This window comes from Haliotis rufescens, unplaced genomic scaffold (genome assembly GCF_023055435.1).
Source record: "Haliotis rufescens isolate VD_foot unplaced genomic scaffold, xgHalRufe1.0.p SCAF_1, whole genome shotgun sequence".
NCBI lineage: Eukaryota > Metazoa > Mollusca > Gastropoda > Lepetellida > Haliotidae > Haliotis > Haliotis rufescens.
Window position 1 is genome coordinate 49,554,007 of NW_025963779.1, and position 14,725 is coordinate 49,568,731.

The window sequence follows — 14,725 nt, forward strand, 5'->3', positions numbered from 1 at the left end:
CATAGCCAGACAAAAAGTTTGTTAATGGCCAAACTCTTCCTTAGGGCAGGGATAGAAGTTGGCAAAAGGTCATACACTTCCCTTCTCTCTAAAGTGCCTTTTCCTGCAGAAGTCTAAATAACTCTTATACATATAGTTGTATATCATTGTCATATGTTTGTCAGTATTACATTGAATTCCACCAAATGACATCATATTTGGTTTATGTGCTGGACAGCTCTTTGAAATGTTTTTGAAATATTTGTCACTGATATTGAAGGTCAAATTCACTGTCAAGGTCAAAAGTGATAACTCATGAAGGATTAAGTGTAAGATCAGGGCAATATTGAAGGTCATTCATAAAGTTGTTTTTTTCCATTATCACTAAAATGCCTATTTCTGAAGATATTTGTGAAGTATTATGCATGCAGTATTATATGTTATATTATTTGAATACTCATGTATGAGCAGTGGCAACAAATCACACTCACCTAATTTCAATGAGTAGTATAAGCCATATTTTCATTGTTGCATATAATTTTTCCTAGGGCCTTCATAAGTAATATAAATGATATGAAGCACTTTACAATTGTTTTTGAAATAGTTGCAACTGATATTGAAGGTCAAATAAACTTTCCATGTCTTTCACTAAAAATGTTCACAGTAATTGAGGAAGAGCTCTCTGTCGTGTGATGAAATCTGGTACATGTCACCCTCAGAGTGAGGCATATTGTGTTTCAAACTTAAATGAATCTGGTATGTCTAGATATAACAAGTACCTGTACCGTTACAAATAATCTTATCATCTCACCAGGACCAAAGGCCCAAGTGAGCACACAGTCGATGAGTTTATACTTTCACTCAGAACAATCTGGAAGTCTGAACATGCAATTTAAGGATATCTTCATTCATGTTCATTAAACAGCTTAACATCTAAAAAGAATTATAGATGAAATTGAAAAATTGTCTTCTCCTAAAGTACATGCCCATAGATCTCAACTTTAAGGGGATTTACAACTAAAATGACACAGAATATTACCACAGCTATCTGATATGCCCAGGCCAACATTATTTACCAGAAATAAGACATCTCGAAAAATTCCATCGGGATACCTTCAGCAATGTTCAATTTTCTTTGTTAGATTCCAATATATTTTTAGGTGTTTCACACTTATTTGAACAAATTGCACCCCCCAAATTGACATTTTTTTTGGAAACTCAGAATGAGGTATTCGGTGCCGGATCCTTGGACACCCAGATTGAGGTTTGAGGTATCCGGTGCCGGATACCCGGATTCCAAGTGGCATACTTTCCGGTGAGGTGTCCATGCCGGATACCACGGATCTGATATCCGGCAAGGTATCGGCCACCGGACACCCGGACGCGTTTTGAGTAAATGTCCGGAGGTATCCGGATACTGCATTTTTTTTGCTGTGTAACAGAAATATATCAACTAAATGTTGTTGGAAGCATTCTCCGGTGGTGAGATATAATCCCCACCCTATAATAAACATACATTATATACATTTGTGTCTTATGAAGAAAATAATAATTTTATGCAAATAGGAATCGCCCTGGGGTCCAGCCTCGCATGTCAGCCTTATGTGGAAGGAAAGCTCGAAGTAACCCAGGTCTGTGCCGTTTACCCTTTTGGTGAAACCCACAGGCATATCGGTAATACTATGGTGGTTACAATCCAAGAAACGTATTCAGGGCGAATATGGGATTCGAACACGCGATCATAGGATTCTGGCGCTTCTAAGGAACGCAATTGCTGCGCCTTATGCTAATGGGTCATCCGTGACTTATCGCGACTTGTTTTCAGTCATATAAAATTAAGTTGAAAATTCGGGTAGAAAAACTGATAAACTATAATTAAATGTAAAATTGGTTTTAGTGTTCTATTTTTGTAGATAAGAAAATATATTTTCAATATATGATTATATGTCAACGTTTTTAAGACACGTCTCATTGGGTGAATATAAAACGTCAAGGCCAGGGAATAATCAGTCTCGAGTATCCTCAATGCAGATTCCACTGGGCGTAAAAAAATGCTGAGAAAATTCCTCGAAATGAACCTAGCTTACTGCCGCTATATATGTAGAATTCATCCATCAAACACACACAGTGAGAGAGTGAGAGAGCGCGCACGAGAGATAGAGAAAGCGACAGAGATATTAATAATAAGCCTATAATTGCTTCTGTGAGCATTAAATCTACAAGCCACACTATCGGATGACAAGGATATTAGGTCACCTCGACCAGGATGGAAGCCAATACAATACGTGCCAGTAAAGGCTACACAAAGCAAGGTTATTTTAAGTGGGGTATTTCCATGTAATTTCCCGGGATCGTACTTTCGGTATGACAAGACTGTTAAAATAGACCACGTTCCGTGTAGCTGAATACATTTTACTGAATGCACGGACGACATATTGAAAATCTTGGCTACTTCATATCCCCGTAGGTTTGTGAGTATGTACCACTAGAAGTATGACAGTGTTTTTACATTTGACCCTCTCTCCAATCTAACAATCTCATGTGAAGCTCGCAGTTCACTATACTGCTGGTTGATATATATATATATATATATATATATATATATATATATATATATATATATATATATATACACTGAAGTATACGATCAACACTCGATTTACATTAGAACAGCTGTACGTCTGTGAGTTAACCATCCACGCATACAAGGTACCACAAGGAACATCCACAATGGATTCTTCTGATGAAGAGTTTATAATTGACATACAACCAGAGCCAGGGGAACAACAGCGTGTTCAGGACGACAACCCGCTCACAGGAAATCAGAAAATGGGACGCCTTGTTTTCCGAGAGACAATGGGTACTGACGTTAAAATGATTACAGAAAACTGTGAAGTGGTGGACATCAACACCGACCAGGCTGCTTTGAAGATGTTGTCATCTGGAAACATGAATACAGGTTAGATGTTCGATATGATGTCCGGTTTGTATGTTATTATGTTTTGATTCAGTTTGTTATTGTTAAGATATTAAATATTTTTCTATGGTTAAATTTTATTCCATATGCAACAGCTACACATGAGCCCTAAAGAACAAAATGACGGTTGCATTATCCACATCAATGTGAGATTATGCACAGTCCCTTTGCCGTTTTTGTTATTTAGTGCTGTTTAATGGAAGACTGTGTACATGTGACAGTGGTTTAAAATTATTACTGACATGTATTCGGCTTACAGAATGTTAATCAAGGATGCCAGTCCAATTTACAGTTGGTGTAAGCAGTCCGCGACCTGTTAAAATGTATTCATTTTGTTTTTTTATAAATAACCTGTATTTTTCATGATTTTACCTTTGGTCCAGGATTACCAGCCTCATGCCCATGCTAGAATGAATCTGTCGTTGAAGCAGACATGTACAAGATGGTTCGAGTTGTGGCGTAAAAGATACATACATCCTTTTAAGAATAGTTGCGTCCCTTGGGCACGCCAGAAACATATGATTGTGGGTTCGAATCCCGGTTCGCCCCGATTATGTTTCTAGGTTTGTCAGCACCATACCCGTGCTCGTGGGTTTCACCGAAGTGGTAAACGTCTGAGACCGGCATCACTTCAGGCTTTCCTCCCACATTAAGCTGACACACCTTGATATGACTGGAATACTGTTAAAAGCAGCGTTAAACTCAACTCACTCACATACTAAATGTTCATGGTTTAGCTACATGGTAGATAGAGGAGATTGATATGTGGTGTTTTTCATTACAGATGCTCTTCCAGTTGTTACATTATCTTGGGATACTTTGTCGAACACGCCACTCTCCTTCTGTCAAGTCCACCTACATGCAGGTTCGGAATGCATGTATGCCGACGTTATCCATGGCTTGATTAGGAATAATTACAGACAACTTCGGAGCCTTACAGAAACAATTCACTCAGACTACCGAGCACGAGTCACTCGCATACAGGATAACCCGTTTGGGTTTGGACTAGCCCATGAGAGTGATGTAAGCTTGGATGAAATTGGGCGCGTGATAGAGGACTTGGAACGAGATGTCCAAATTGTTTTGTCTGCTTGTGTAAACAAAGATATTTCACTGGAATTAAGTCTGGACCTCAGTGGTTCAAGGGAGACAACTTATGATGAACCCAATACCGAGCCAGTAGATATTCCAGTACCTGTAGAGGCCCCAAAACAGCCTCATTCTGGTGGTGCCCAGTTTGTTGAAGATACTGCTGACAACGCTGATGAGACTGGGTATGTTACATTGCATGTAGCTCTTGTCCTTAGTCTCGGCATATTGATCCATGTTACACACTGGAAGTATTGTGCATGCTTATATATCGCTGTCGTAAAAGGCGACTGTGTAACGGGATTGGGTGGTCAGGCTAGCTGACTTGGTTGATGCATGTCATCGATCCCAATTGCGTGGATCGATGCTCATGATATCAATCACTGGGTTGTCTGGTCTAGACTCATTATTTACAGATCGCCGTCATATAGCTGGAATATTGCTGAGTGCCGCGTTCAATAACAAACAAACAAAAACACAAATTGTCTATCGCTTCCACTTTGATCACATAAGACGTTCAGTATCAACTCATTAGTAACTCCATACATTAACATTTATTATGTTTCAGGTGTGCGGATGAAGCTGGACGTTCGAGTACAGTGGACAGTACATTGGGCGACGATGGTAAACCTTGAATTGTTTTATTAGATTTGTATTATAATTTAATACCTTGGAATTTAAATATTATATATATATTTATTATATATTAATGTTAGTATTGTACATATCTAGAAATATTGTGCCATTCCTACAGTCGCTAAGTTTACTATGCCAATGTCTCCATTGAATGATGCCACTACAATATTATTAAAAATGCATTTATTCACATGAGGAACTGATGAATGAAAATGTTAGAGAAATGTGTAATCTATACGCATTACAGTTGATGAGACAGAAAGAAAGTTTGAAGATATTGAGGAAAACCTGAAGGCTCAACGGAATGTCATTGAAGCGAGTTTTGAGGAACAACGAACCCAAAATGAGGAGATGAACACCACGTTGAAATCACTGATGTCCCTTCTTCAGCAGAAAATAAGCGCGAAACAGTCTGAGGAAAGTGCCACTGAATCAACACGTCCGTCTGCGTCGCCTGATCTAGCCACTGACGGGGATTCTAATAAGGCATCTACTACAAAGGGAGGTCAATCGGAGAGAGGCGGAAGAAAGGCGCACACTGTCGTTATGGCTGGAAATCAAGAGAACGTTGTGGGCCCAATGGAGGCGAGTGACAGTCAAGTAGGCCCAACTGAGGTACGTCACAGTCAAGTGGAACCCAAAAGTGATACCCTGGAACAGTCGGGCCAACATCGGAAACATAAGGATACTGAACAACAAAACCTAGGTCGGCAACAAGAGGGACAACAAAAGCAACAGAAACTGGAAAATCCGTCAAGTAATAGTCATTTGAAACTGGACGCCAAATTGTCGGGGAATGTAAATAAACATCCATTATCGAATGTGAAATTATCTGAGGTGCCACATCATGAGGATTCATGGAATCCTGATGACCGCTTTTTTGATATCGCTTTCAACAGACCAGTACCCCTGGCATATTCGGGGAAACCAGAGAATGTTTCACCTGACTTTGATTCAAACCGGTAAGTGACTTCAAATGAGTTCTTGAGTACTTTATAATAACGGATTTGTTGAAAATATGGGTAAATATACACATGATATGTGTAGCATCAATATACGAAGAAGTATAGCAATGATATAATATGGTGATATATAGAACTACATTCTTTCACCAGATACATTTATCTTAAGACCTATGCTTAACAACGGTTGATTTTACACCAGGAAAGAGATGCCGGAGACAAGCCAAGGCGCGGCTGGTGGTTACATGGTTGACCCAAAGCTCAGTGCTCTCATGCAAGATGGGAACCTGAGTTCGTCTGGGTAGGTTAATCCCTCCAATACATTGAATACATATCTGTGAAGTATGTTGGCAGTGAAGAATAATGCAAAAGCTAACCTTGTGTCCTTAGGGTTTCCCACATTGATATGAGATATACACTCGTATTACAGAAAGAGCAAGCCACAACCACAACCCCGTCAACCTCAGGTGTCAGGACATCATACAGGTAGGACAATTCCATGCATCTTCCTCTGGCGTGTTGTCAGTTTCACCACACGTGTATTATGGATGAAAAGTTCGTTGTAAGAGCGTTGTGGGTCACGAACAGATACACTGAAGGTAAATGCAATTCTATTTTGTTGATTTCAGAACTAGCACAGCACTTCTTGAAGGTGCACGGAGTAAAGGGCTCATCGCCGGAAGTGCGACGACTGGTAAAAACAGTTGAGATGGCAATGATAGACGGTACGGCCATGTGCATGAATACTTCACAGTGTTCTTTGAATGATTTTCACCTGTACGAACTTGTTGTGGTATTGTCACGATAAAATCAAGTGAAGTTTTTTTTACCAAATTAACAACTAAAAAAAAATTACAACTGTTTTCCTGATGTAAAATTAAGTAAATTATACGTTTTATATCGTATAAGGTAGATTCAAATGCCTAATTCATACATTGTAAATTCATTTTCCACAGAGAGCCCGATGCCTCCAAAGACTCGAGCCCTCGACACGATACTCTGTCTTGACACTTCAAGCAGTATGGGACAGAAAGGCCTCAAAGAAATGAAGGACATAGCTTTTGGATTTATTGACGGTATGCAGACTCTGTTCACTGTTAGTATAATATGATTGTGATAACACCTTACAGACGTGCGAATAAAGGTTCAAGTTATAAAACAATACCTCGTAATGTTTCAGCCCTGGATGACATTGCAGCGAAGCATGAAATCGAAGAGAATCTTGCTGTCGTGACATTTGGAGGACAGTCAAAAATCGAACACCATTTGAGCAATGACTATACCAGTGTCAGGGAAAGAATTGGTAAGATACACACGATACACATTGAAATAATAAAACATTGAATAATAACTGATTGGCTTTTAAATTTCTGTTAAAACTGTGACAAACCGAAAAAGTTGACATGCCTTTAATTGTGACCATATTTCTCGTTTAGATAAACTTAAACTTGGCGGTCGGTCACCATTATTTGAAGCACTTCTGGTGTGCCTCTGCGCTATAAATGGACGAGGTATGTTACAAAATACTAATTTGTGTACACCTGATTAATGTATAGATGAAGTGCCCCAGTCACCTGATTAGTGTATATATATATAGTGATATTATCACAGTATTAGTGTATAGATGTAGTTGTCACCTGGTTGTCTCAATCCCCAGATTAATACATAGATGTACCGGGGGCACTGGTGGCCCAGTCGTCTAAGGCACCGCGAATCGCAGATGTGCAGAGTTGCGTCCCTTTGTCCACGCCAGAAACCTATGACTGTGGGTTCGAATCCATACCCGTACTCGTGGGTCAGCACCATACCCGTGCTCGTGGGTTTCACCGAAGTGGTAAACGTCTGAGACCTGCATCACTTCGGGCCTTCCTCTCACATTAAGCTAACACTCCGCGATATAACTGGAATACTGTTAAAAGCGGCGTTAAACCCAACTCATTCACTCACTTACTCACATAGATGTACTGAAACATCTACCTGATTAGTGTAAAGATGTAGTGTCACAATTCTGTCACCTGATTAGAGTTTTTTTGTACAAGTAACACCAAAATGTCAGTTGAGTCTCCAATTATCAGGGGGGGCTCTGAGTATCTCTGGCGTCCACCGAGTTCAGCCGCGGCTCATCATTATCACAGACGGGAAGGCCTCCGATGAATCTGAGGACTCTGTAGGTGATGTGGACAACGTCGATGACAACGTAAGGAAGTACATATTGCTACATCACCCCTTCGCAATTTTTTTGTTTGATTGGCATTACTTAGAAGTTGACGGATGACAAAGTAGAAACAAATTATGGACAACACTGTTATCAGTCTTGCTTGACAACGGTATAAGGATATATTCCGACACGTCGCCTTTACAGTACTAAAGAAGTTGTTGTCCATAAACTGTGTCTACTTTGTCTTCGCGATTTTGTTGTTGACATTGTAAACAAGGTCGTTATTTACAAGAAAGCGAAAACAAATAAAAAGGATTTTACATACATACATACATACATACATACATACATACATACATACATACATACATACATACATACATACATACATACATACACGATATCACGCATTCGATTATATTAATGATATACATAATGTTTTTCATTAGGTCAAGTTGCGCATTATTCAGTTGATGCAAGAGTTTACAGCCAAGAAGAATCAAACAACATTTCCCAGGCCTTTGGTGTGGGTTCCCGTTGGAAATGCTAATAAGGTACGAGTTGATCTCCTTTCCATGTAAGTGAACAGTAATGTGACGTTAAGTTGTTTTGAAAGTTCTACAATTGACTCATCGTCAAATTTTGATCTTCAGACTTCATAAAAAAGAGATCGTTTTTCGTATGTTATTAGTCCGTTTGGTTAATTTCATCTTATATCAGCCGGATATTAATTGTATTAATATTGATGTTCACAAATGTCCGGATTATTGTGTATGCGTGTGATGATGCCATTTCAGTCCTTTCTGAGGTCACTGGCAGAAATAGGCCATGGGCAGTACATGGCAGGGGGCCTCTCAGATGTACAGAAATTGAGTCAGTATCAGCGAATACAGGTAAAGGAAGCAGAGTTTTCTTTTCCTTCAGTTACAACGTTTCAAAATATACATTCCAGGTTTTACTGGTACACTTGGTGTTAAGCAAAACGTTAACTCAAAAACAATGATCGATGAACTGTAGCTATATAGGTACATACTGAAATGGTTATGGTACTGGTATGCGTGCATTAATGCAAACTGTTCAGTTACACACACTTATATTACTATACACGTATCCAACATAACTGAAATCTGTATAATTTTGTATTATCCTCCAGGAGGCTGTGGGCAAAATATTTGTATGTCTCCAAAGACAGATTGGTCCTGAGACTGGAGATATTCGTCACGATATCGACACCATCATGGGCGCGCTGGTGGGGGACATGGAGGAGGAGTACAAGGTATTTGAGACGCTCACATTTAGTCACATAGTTCTCTCCCGAACTAAATAGCATTCTGAACTCGTTTTATAATATTCCATCTCAGTAACAACTGTTTTAGCGATGCTGAATTTTGGGAAAATGTCATGGCTAAACTAGTAACAGTAGGACAGTGCCGGATGGTTTCCTTAACATTGTTTCAAATAACTTATGTCAAGAAAATATATTTTTATAAAACGTTTGTATTCTGATCACATTGTAGACAGAAGTTATTAAAAATGTCATGGCTAAGCTCGAAGGTAAAGAAGGATATGGAAACGAAGATCAGGGCGCTGATGGGTTTGACTACATAGTTGAAGTGGATGGCCTTCCTCCCCTGGGAACTAGGGTGACCAGGGGGCCGGACTGGCACTGGGGGAACCAAGACACGGAAGGCCCGGGCACAATCATCAACCATTATGATAAACATGGAGGGGGAAAACGTAATGATCATTTTTATTGTCTTAAAAGGCTTGTCAGCTTTCTTTTCCATATTTTCAAAGTACTGGGATATTGCGACTTAGTGTGTCGTATGGTACTGTCATTTAACATGGCATATATAAAGAGTATATTATTTTGTGACCGATAAATCAAGTGAACACTTGTCATAAACAGCCAAGGTAAATACATAGTTTCATACCCTAACACAGATATTGTTCAGTGATATTTCTGCCTAGATTTGCTGTATGTCCAGTGGGACAACGGGACCTTCAACCAGTATCGGTATGGTTTGGACGGTGAATATGATGTGTGGCCAGCCCCTGATCAACCGAGGCTTATTGCATCTGACATGCTTATTGAAGTGGGTTGTGAAGTGACGAGAGGTATGAAAAGCATATTTTAAGGTCCTTAAAGAATGCCTATTATTATTATTGGCACTGATGCTTTAGCTTTTTATCCATTTACGTAATTAATTCAATAAAATGTCAACATTGTTTGAATTTCTAACTGACACATGCTGTGAAATACGAAAATATCTGCCTTTGTGCAGGTCCTGATTGGAAGGATGACTACGAATACCAGGATGGAGGACCTGGATGTGTTGGTGTCGTCATCAGAAAGAATGATCAGGGAATGGTGAAGGTAAGGGTCCAGCTATTTGATATTCAGGGGTGGGGACTGTTATTTGTCCGGAGACTAGATATTTTTTCAAGAACAGATGCAAAACATTTAATGAAAATTAACACCTTGCAACAATATATTTGTTATTGCCGACAATGTCTCTTTTTTCAACAGTATGAAGCATACTAATTTTTTTCATGAATTTTCGGGGACAATTTACTTTTTCGATATAATCCCTGCCCATTTATAGTCACATCGGAAATATTGCAGGGATATCGTGACGAGAATATATTATATCATTAATAATAATAAATCTAAACCTGTCGACGATGGACATTACAACAAAATTGGACAAAACATTTGAAAGAAATAACCGTTATTCAGTTGACTATGGGCTTAATCACCTTCAAAACGGGTTCCTTTTTGACAAAACGTCCACACGGAGAAACCATTATCACCTCTTATCTGTCCTACCAGGTTCGCTGGAAACAGAACTGTTACATAGGCTCTTACAGATATGGTGCCGACGGAAAGCTGGACCTCACTGTAAGGTATTGTGTTTCTAGCTACTTGTTCTACCATTTAAAATATACAGATTCTCATGCATGTTGCCATGCATCAAAGAGCGCCCGAAATCAGAACTTGACATTTTTAAACAAAGAAGCATGTATTACTCTGAAACAAAAACTGAATTATCTCGGAAGTAAATCAGAGTTTCAAACGGATATTTTCCAGAGACCCGGGTGACATTCTGACCGAACTCACCAGATCAGATCAGGGGAAGCTCTCTACCAACGTCACAATGCCGGAGGAAGGTACACATGGTTTGACTGATAACAATATATCCATAATATCACTAATATGGTTGAATATATATTAATGAAGATCACTCCTCTTTAACACAACCATATAACAATGTTATTAAGTTGAAGTAAGGCGACCTGTAATGCGATGATAACACATGGCTAGACGAGTCACTAATGTAGTAGTTTTCTAAATCTAAATCTACTATAATCTTACAGTCAAGGTACAAGAAAAGGGTACGTGGGTGTGGCACTGGAAGGACGAAAGAAACCAATGGCAACAATATACAGCTCAAAATAACAAAAAGCTTGAAGACCAATATCGTAAACGGTCAACTGGGTCATGCCTTGTACAGAGAGCTGGCAAAAGGTAAAATAATATGAAACCAATTTTCAGTTACCCTGTTTTACATTGACGTCACCTCTATAGAGTGGGGTTAACCAGTAGATGTTTGGTGGAACTGATCAATCAAAATTTGTCAGACAAGTATTGTGAGGTTCGACTCGTCTGACTGACACTAACTTGGACCGCGCGCACGCACACACACACACACACACACACACACACACACACACACACACACACACACACACACACACACATATATATACATACATACAAGCATACATACACACACCTGCACGCACGAAAGCACGCATGCCATATTTGTGTTGATGATAAAAATGATTCGTTATATTGCACATTACGTCCATAGAAGTTCTTTAACATTGCCTTGGTAAAGCATATTTGTCTTAACTAAGTTGACAGAGAATACTTGATTACTGTGCATGTGTTGGTGTTTACAGTTACAGAGTACTCTTCAAGGAAATGTTTGAGAAGGATTTAAGTAATGAATCAAGAAGAGAAGTGAAGAGAACATGTAAGTGGTATTATTTCTTTCTTAAGTGAAGGTATTTCTGCGTCCGATGAAAATCTAAATCAAATCCTGGTTGTGGTTTAAATCTTGTCTTACATTCTTTTGCAGGTGTTGACAAGAAATGATTCTAACTTGCCGTGTAACAAGAAATGATTCTAACTTGCCGTGTAACAAGAAATGGATATTTTATGGCGATGTGACACTCGAAAGCACTGCTATCGCTATGATGAACTTGATGAGTCCACATGAGTTTCTACCCACAACTGGCTGCACAGACAGACAAAACAATGCGTCTTAGTAAAGAGAGACGTTATCCTTGTGGCATGAATTGTACAATGAATCTGAATACATTTGCTTGGAATGTCCATTTTAGCACGATTTAAGATTTTAGTCTCGTATCATAAATATTATAATTATTATCTTCCTACAGTAGGCTAACATCCCAATCTACTCGCTACTCATAAGCAGTGGTGTATCTCATCTTGCTTAACATACACTACTGCCTTTAAAGGGGCGGTGGGTTAGCCAAGTGGCTAAAGCGTTCGCTCGTCACACCGAAGGCCCGGGATCGATTCGCCACATGGATACAATGTGTTAAGCCCATTACTGGTGTCCCCCGGCGTGATATTGCTGGAATATTGCTAACAGCGGTGTAAAACCATACTCACTCACTACTGCCTTTACAAACTTGAAGACTTCCTTAAACAAGCCAGTTTAATGCGAATTGTGCACATTGATTGGTGCCCAAGTCTGTGACATTTCTAATTTATATGTTGTCACTATATATTGGTGCCGGTGGCAACCTTACGGAATAAAGTCAACCATAATTCATTGTTACACACTCTTTAGAAATACGTGCTTGCAATCGAACTCGCACTGAGGCGTTACCGAAGGATTCCTTCCGTTTGACGACTGACATGTGTCAAAATGACAAAATATTTTACTCGCTTATGCTTTCATGTGAAGATAATCGCCTCCTTACACTGGACAGAGAAGTGACAGTGTATCATACCTTTATGCTAGTCTCATATTTTTCAGAGCTTCCTATTCATTGAACAAGGGCCTGCCATATCCATGTCATGCATACATGTATGTCTAGAGTAATTCTGTTGCCCTTAGGAACAAGGTGAAGCTGAACCCTAGCGGAGCTGGCTCTGTTAAACCTCGTCTATATTGTACCATACATTTATCATTAACGAGGTTTGACAACATGTCGGTCTTTATAAGTATTATTTGTATTTAATTCCTGTCATGTGACATGTGTGCTATAGAAGGCTTGTTCCAGAGACAGATAGGTGAGGTCTAACCACCATCAGAATGTAATGTCCTGGCACAGGGTTGGTCTTGTAAATACGACTTCACATAACGCTAGACACACAGAGTAGATCTTGCTTCTTTTGAACCATGCACCGATTGCCGACTGTGTTTAACGAGAGTGTTTTCTTAAAACAATTAAGATAAATAAAATTTTCTCCTTGTTTCATTCGCTTACTTTGACATTTATATCTTCAGTTCTTATAAATCATTATTTTTCAATTGTGGTGTGACTACTGAATGTCACAGATGCAGACAGTAAGTGTACACACCATACATTTGGTTTCTACGTGCCTTTCTTGTTAGGGATGCAGACGTGGAGCTTATTTTCTAGCTGTATTTTGTAACGTTACACTCATTGTCTAAATACCTCCCGCGGTTATAATCTCTGCTATGCTTTATTTGAAAGCATTTCGGCACATTTACATCTGCCAATAGAGATCCTTAACGAGTCCGTCGATCCTTTATCTTATTTATTCTTGATTTTCCACCAAATATATCAGCAGGGATACATGGATACTGTACACACAAGACATGTCCATGATGATATATGTTACAAATAGATATGTATTTAGGTTGATATATGATCAAATGCATTTTTTGATGAGATTGTTCAACTCCCCACGTGCAGAGTGACCCTGTTTATTGCTCCCAGTATGAATCCTTTGAGGTTACAAATGTATCACAAGTACAGTACACGATCCCAACCATTAATGTCGAGCATCATTTGTAGATGTACATGTTGTATGTCAATGACAATACTAAGAAAAAAACCACATATTCATCAGGGAATACTGTAAGTTAACCCCAAAAAATACGACATGAGTGTGTTGGAAGAACTGTTTACACCATTACACATTGTCCAGTTAATTGCTGGGCCTGACCAACTCTTTGGTTCAACTTGGTATGTTCTTGATTGATGAGGTTTATGAGTGAGTGAGTGAGTGAGTTAACACTGCATCGGCATTATTTCAGCCATATAGCAACGAGATGAAGTTACTATATTTACAATTTAGTTATTTATACAAAGTTACATTTAAAAAACAGCTCCCTATTGCAGGAAATTTTAACCATCAATTATAATTAATTTTATAAATATACGACACTTATTATTATGGTAGGAATAAAATACGTTGAATGATGTGGTCGGACATATCCTACTTTGAACATCTATAGAATCGCAACTTCTTAACACATGTTTATCAGTCATGCAAAGTAGATATTTACAGACACTAACCATCTGAGCTGCACATTAAACACGACCAATATTGTAAAATAAAACTATGTACAAAAGTTCGACAGTTATCAATTAATTCAATTTCTTTTGGAAAAAAACATGTAATTAAACGAGAACTTATATTGTTAAAAAGATCCTTAACACACGATGCTTGAGATTTAAAAAATGATACCAAGGCCCCGTTTCACAAAGGTGATCGCAGTACGATCGCTTTGTGAAACGGGGCTTTGTGGCTGTCAACAAAGCGAGAACATAACAATCCTTTATACTGGGACAAGATTGCCCACTGAATAGAGTAAGAGATCAGGTATATCTACTATGGTAGCGAGACAATGC

General features: G+C 38.9%; 1 protein-coding gene across 1 annotated transcript; it reads left to right on the forward strand.

The window, feature by feature from the left end:
* The first annotated feature begins 2,298 nt into the window (after window positions 1-2,298).
* LOC124131412 lies at window positions 2,299-13,321 on the forward strand. Its single transcript, XM_046494686.2, has 23 exons — window positions 2,299-2,554; window positions 2,598-2,938; window positions 3,741-4,230; window positions 4,614-4,669; window positions 4,929-5,643; window positions 5,846-5,944; window positions 6,074-6,129; window positions 6,273-6,368; window positions 6,600-6,719; window positions 6,824-6,946; window positions 7,080-7,154; window positions 7,719-7,840; window positions 8,251-8,355; window positions 8,599-8,694; window positions 8,955-9,077; window positions 9,319-9,538; window positions 9,773-9,919; window positions 10,087-10,178; window positions 10,635-10,708; window positions 10,893-10,972; window positions 11,180-11,330; window positions 11,768-11,841; window positions 11,947-13,321. Exons 2-23 carry the CDS (start codon window positions 2,710-2,712, stop codon window positions 11,961-11,963), a joined length of 3,360 nt encoding a protein of 1,119 aa, XP_046350642.2. The 5' UTR covers window positions 2,299-2,554; window positions 2,598-2,709; the 3' UTR covers window positions 11,964-13,321.
* The last annotated feature ends 1,404 nt before the right edge of the window (window positions 13,322-14,725 follow it).

Coding starts and splice junctions, on each gene's coding strand:
- LOC124131412 (XM_046494686.2), top strand. CDS start 2,710: ATGGATTCTTCTGATGAAGAGTTTATAATTGACATACAACCAGAGCCA. Junction 5,644..5,845: donor CCTGACTTTGATTCAAACCG/GTAAGTGACTTC, acceptor ATTTTACACCAG/GAAAGAGATGCCGGAGACAA. Junction 8,356..8,598: donor CCGTTGGAAATGCTAATAAG/GTACGAGTTGAT, acceptor ATGCCATTTCAG/TCCTTTCTGAGGTCACTGGC.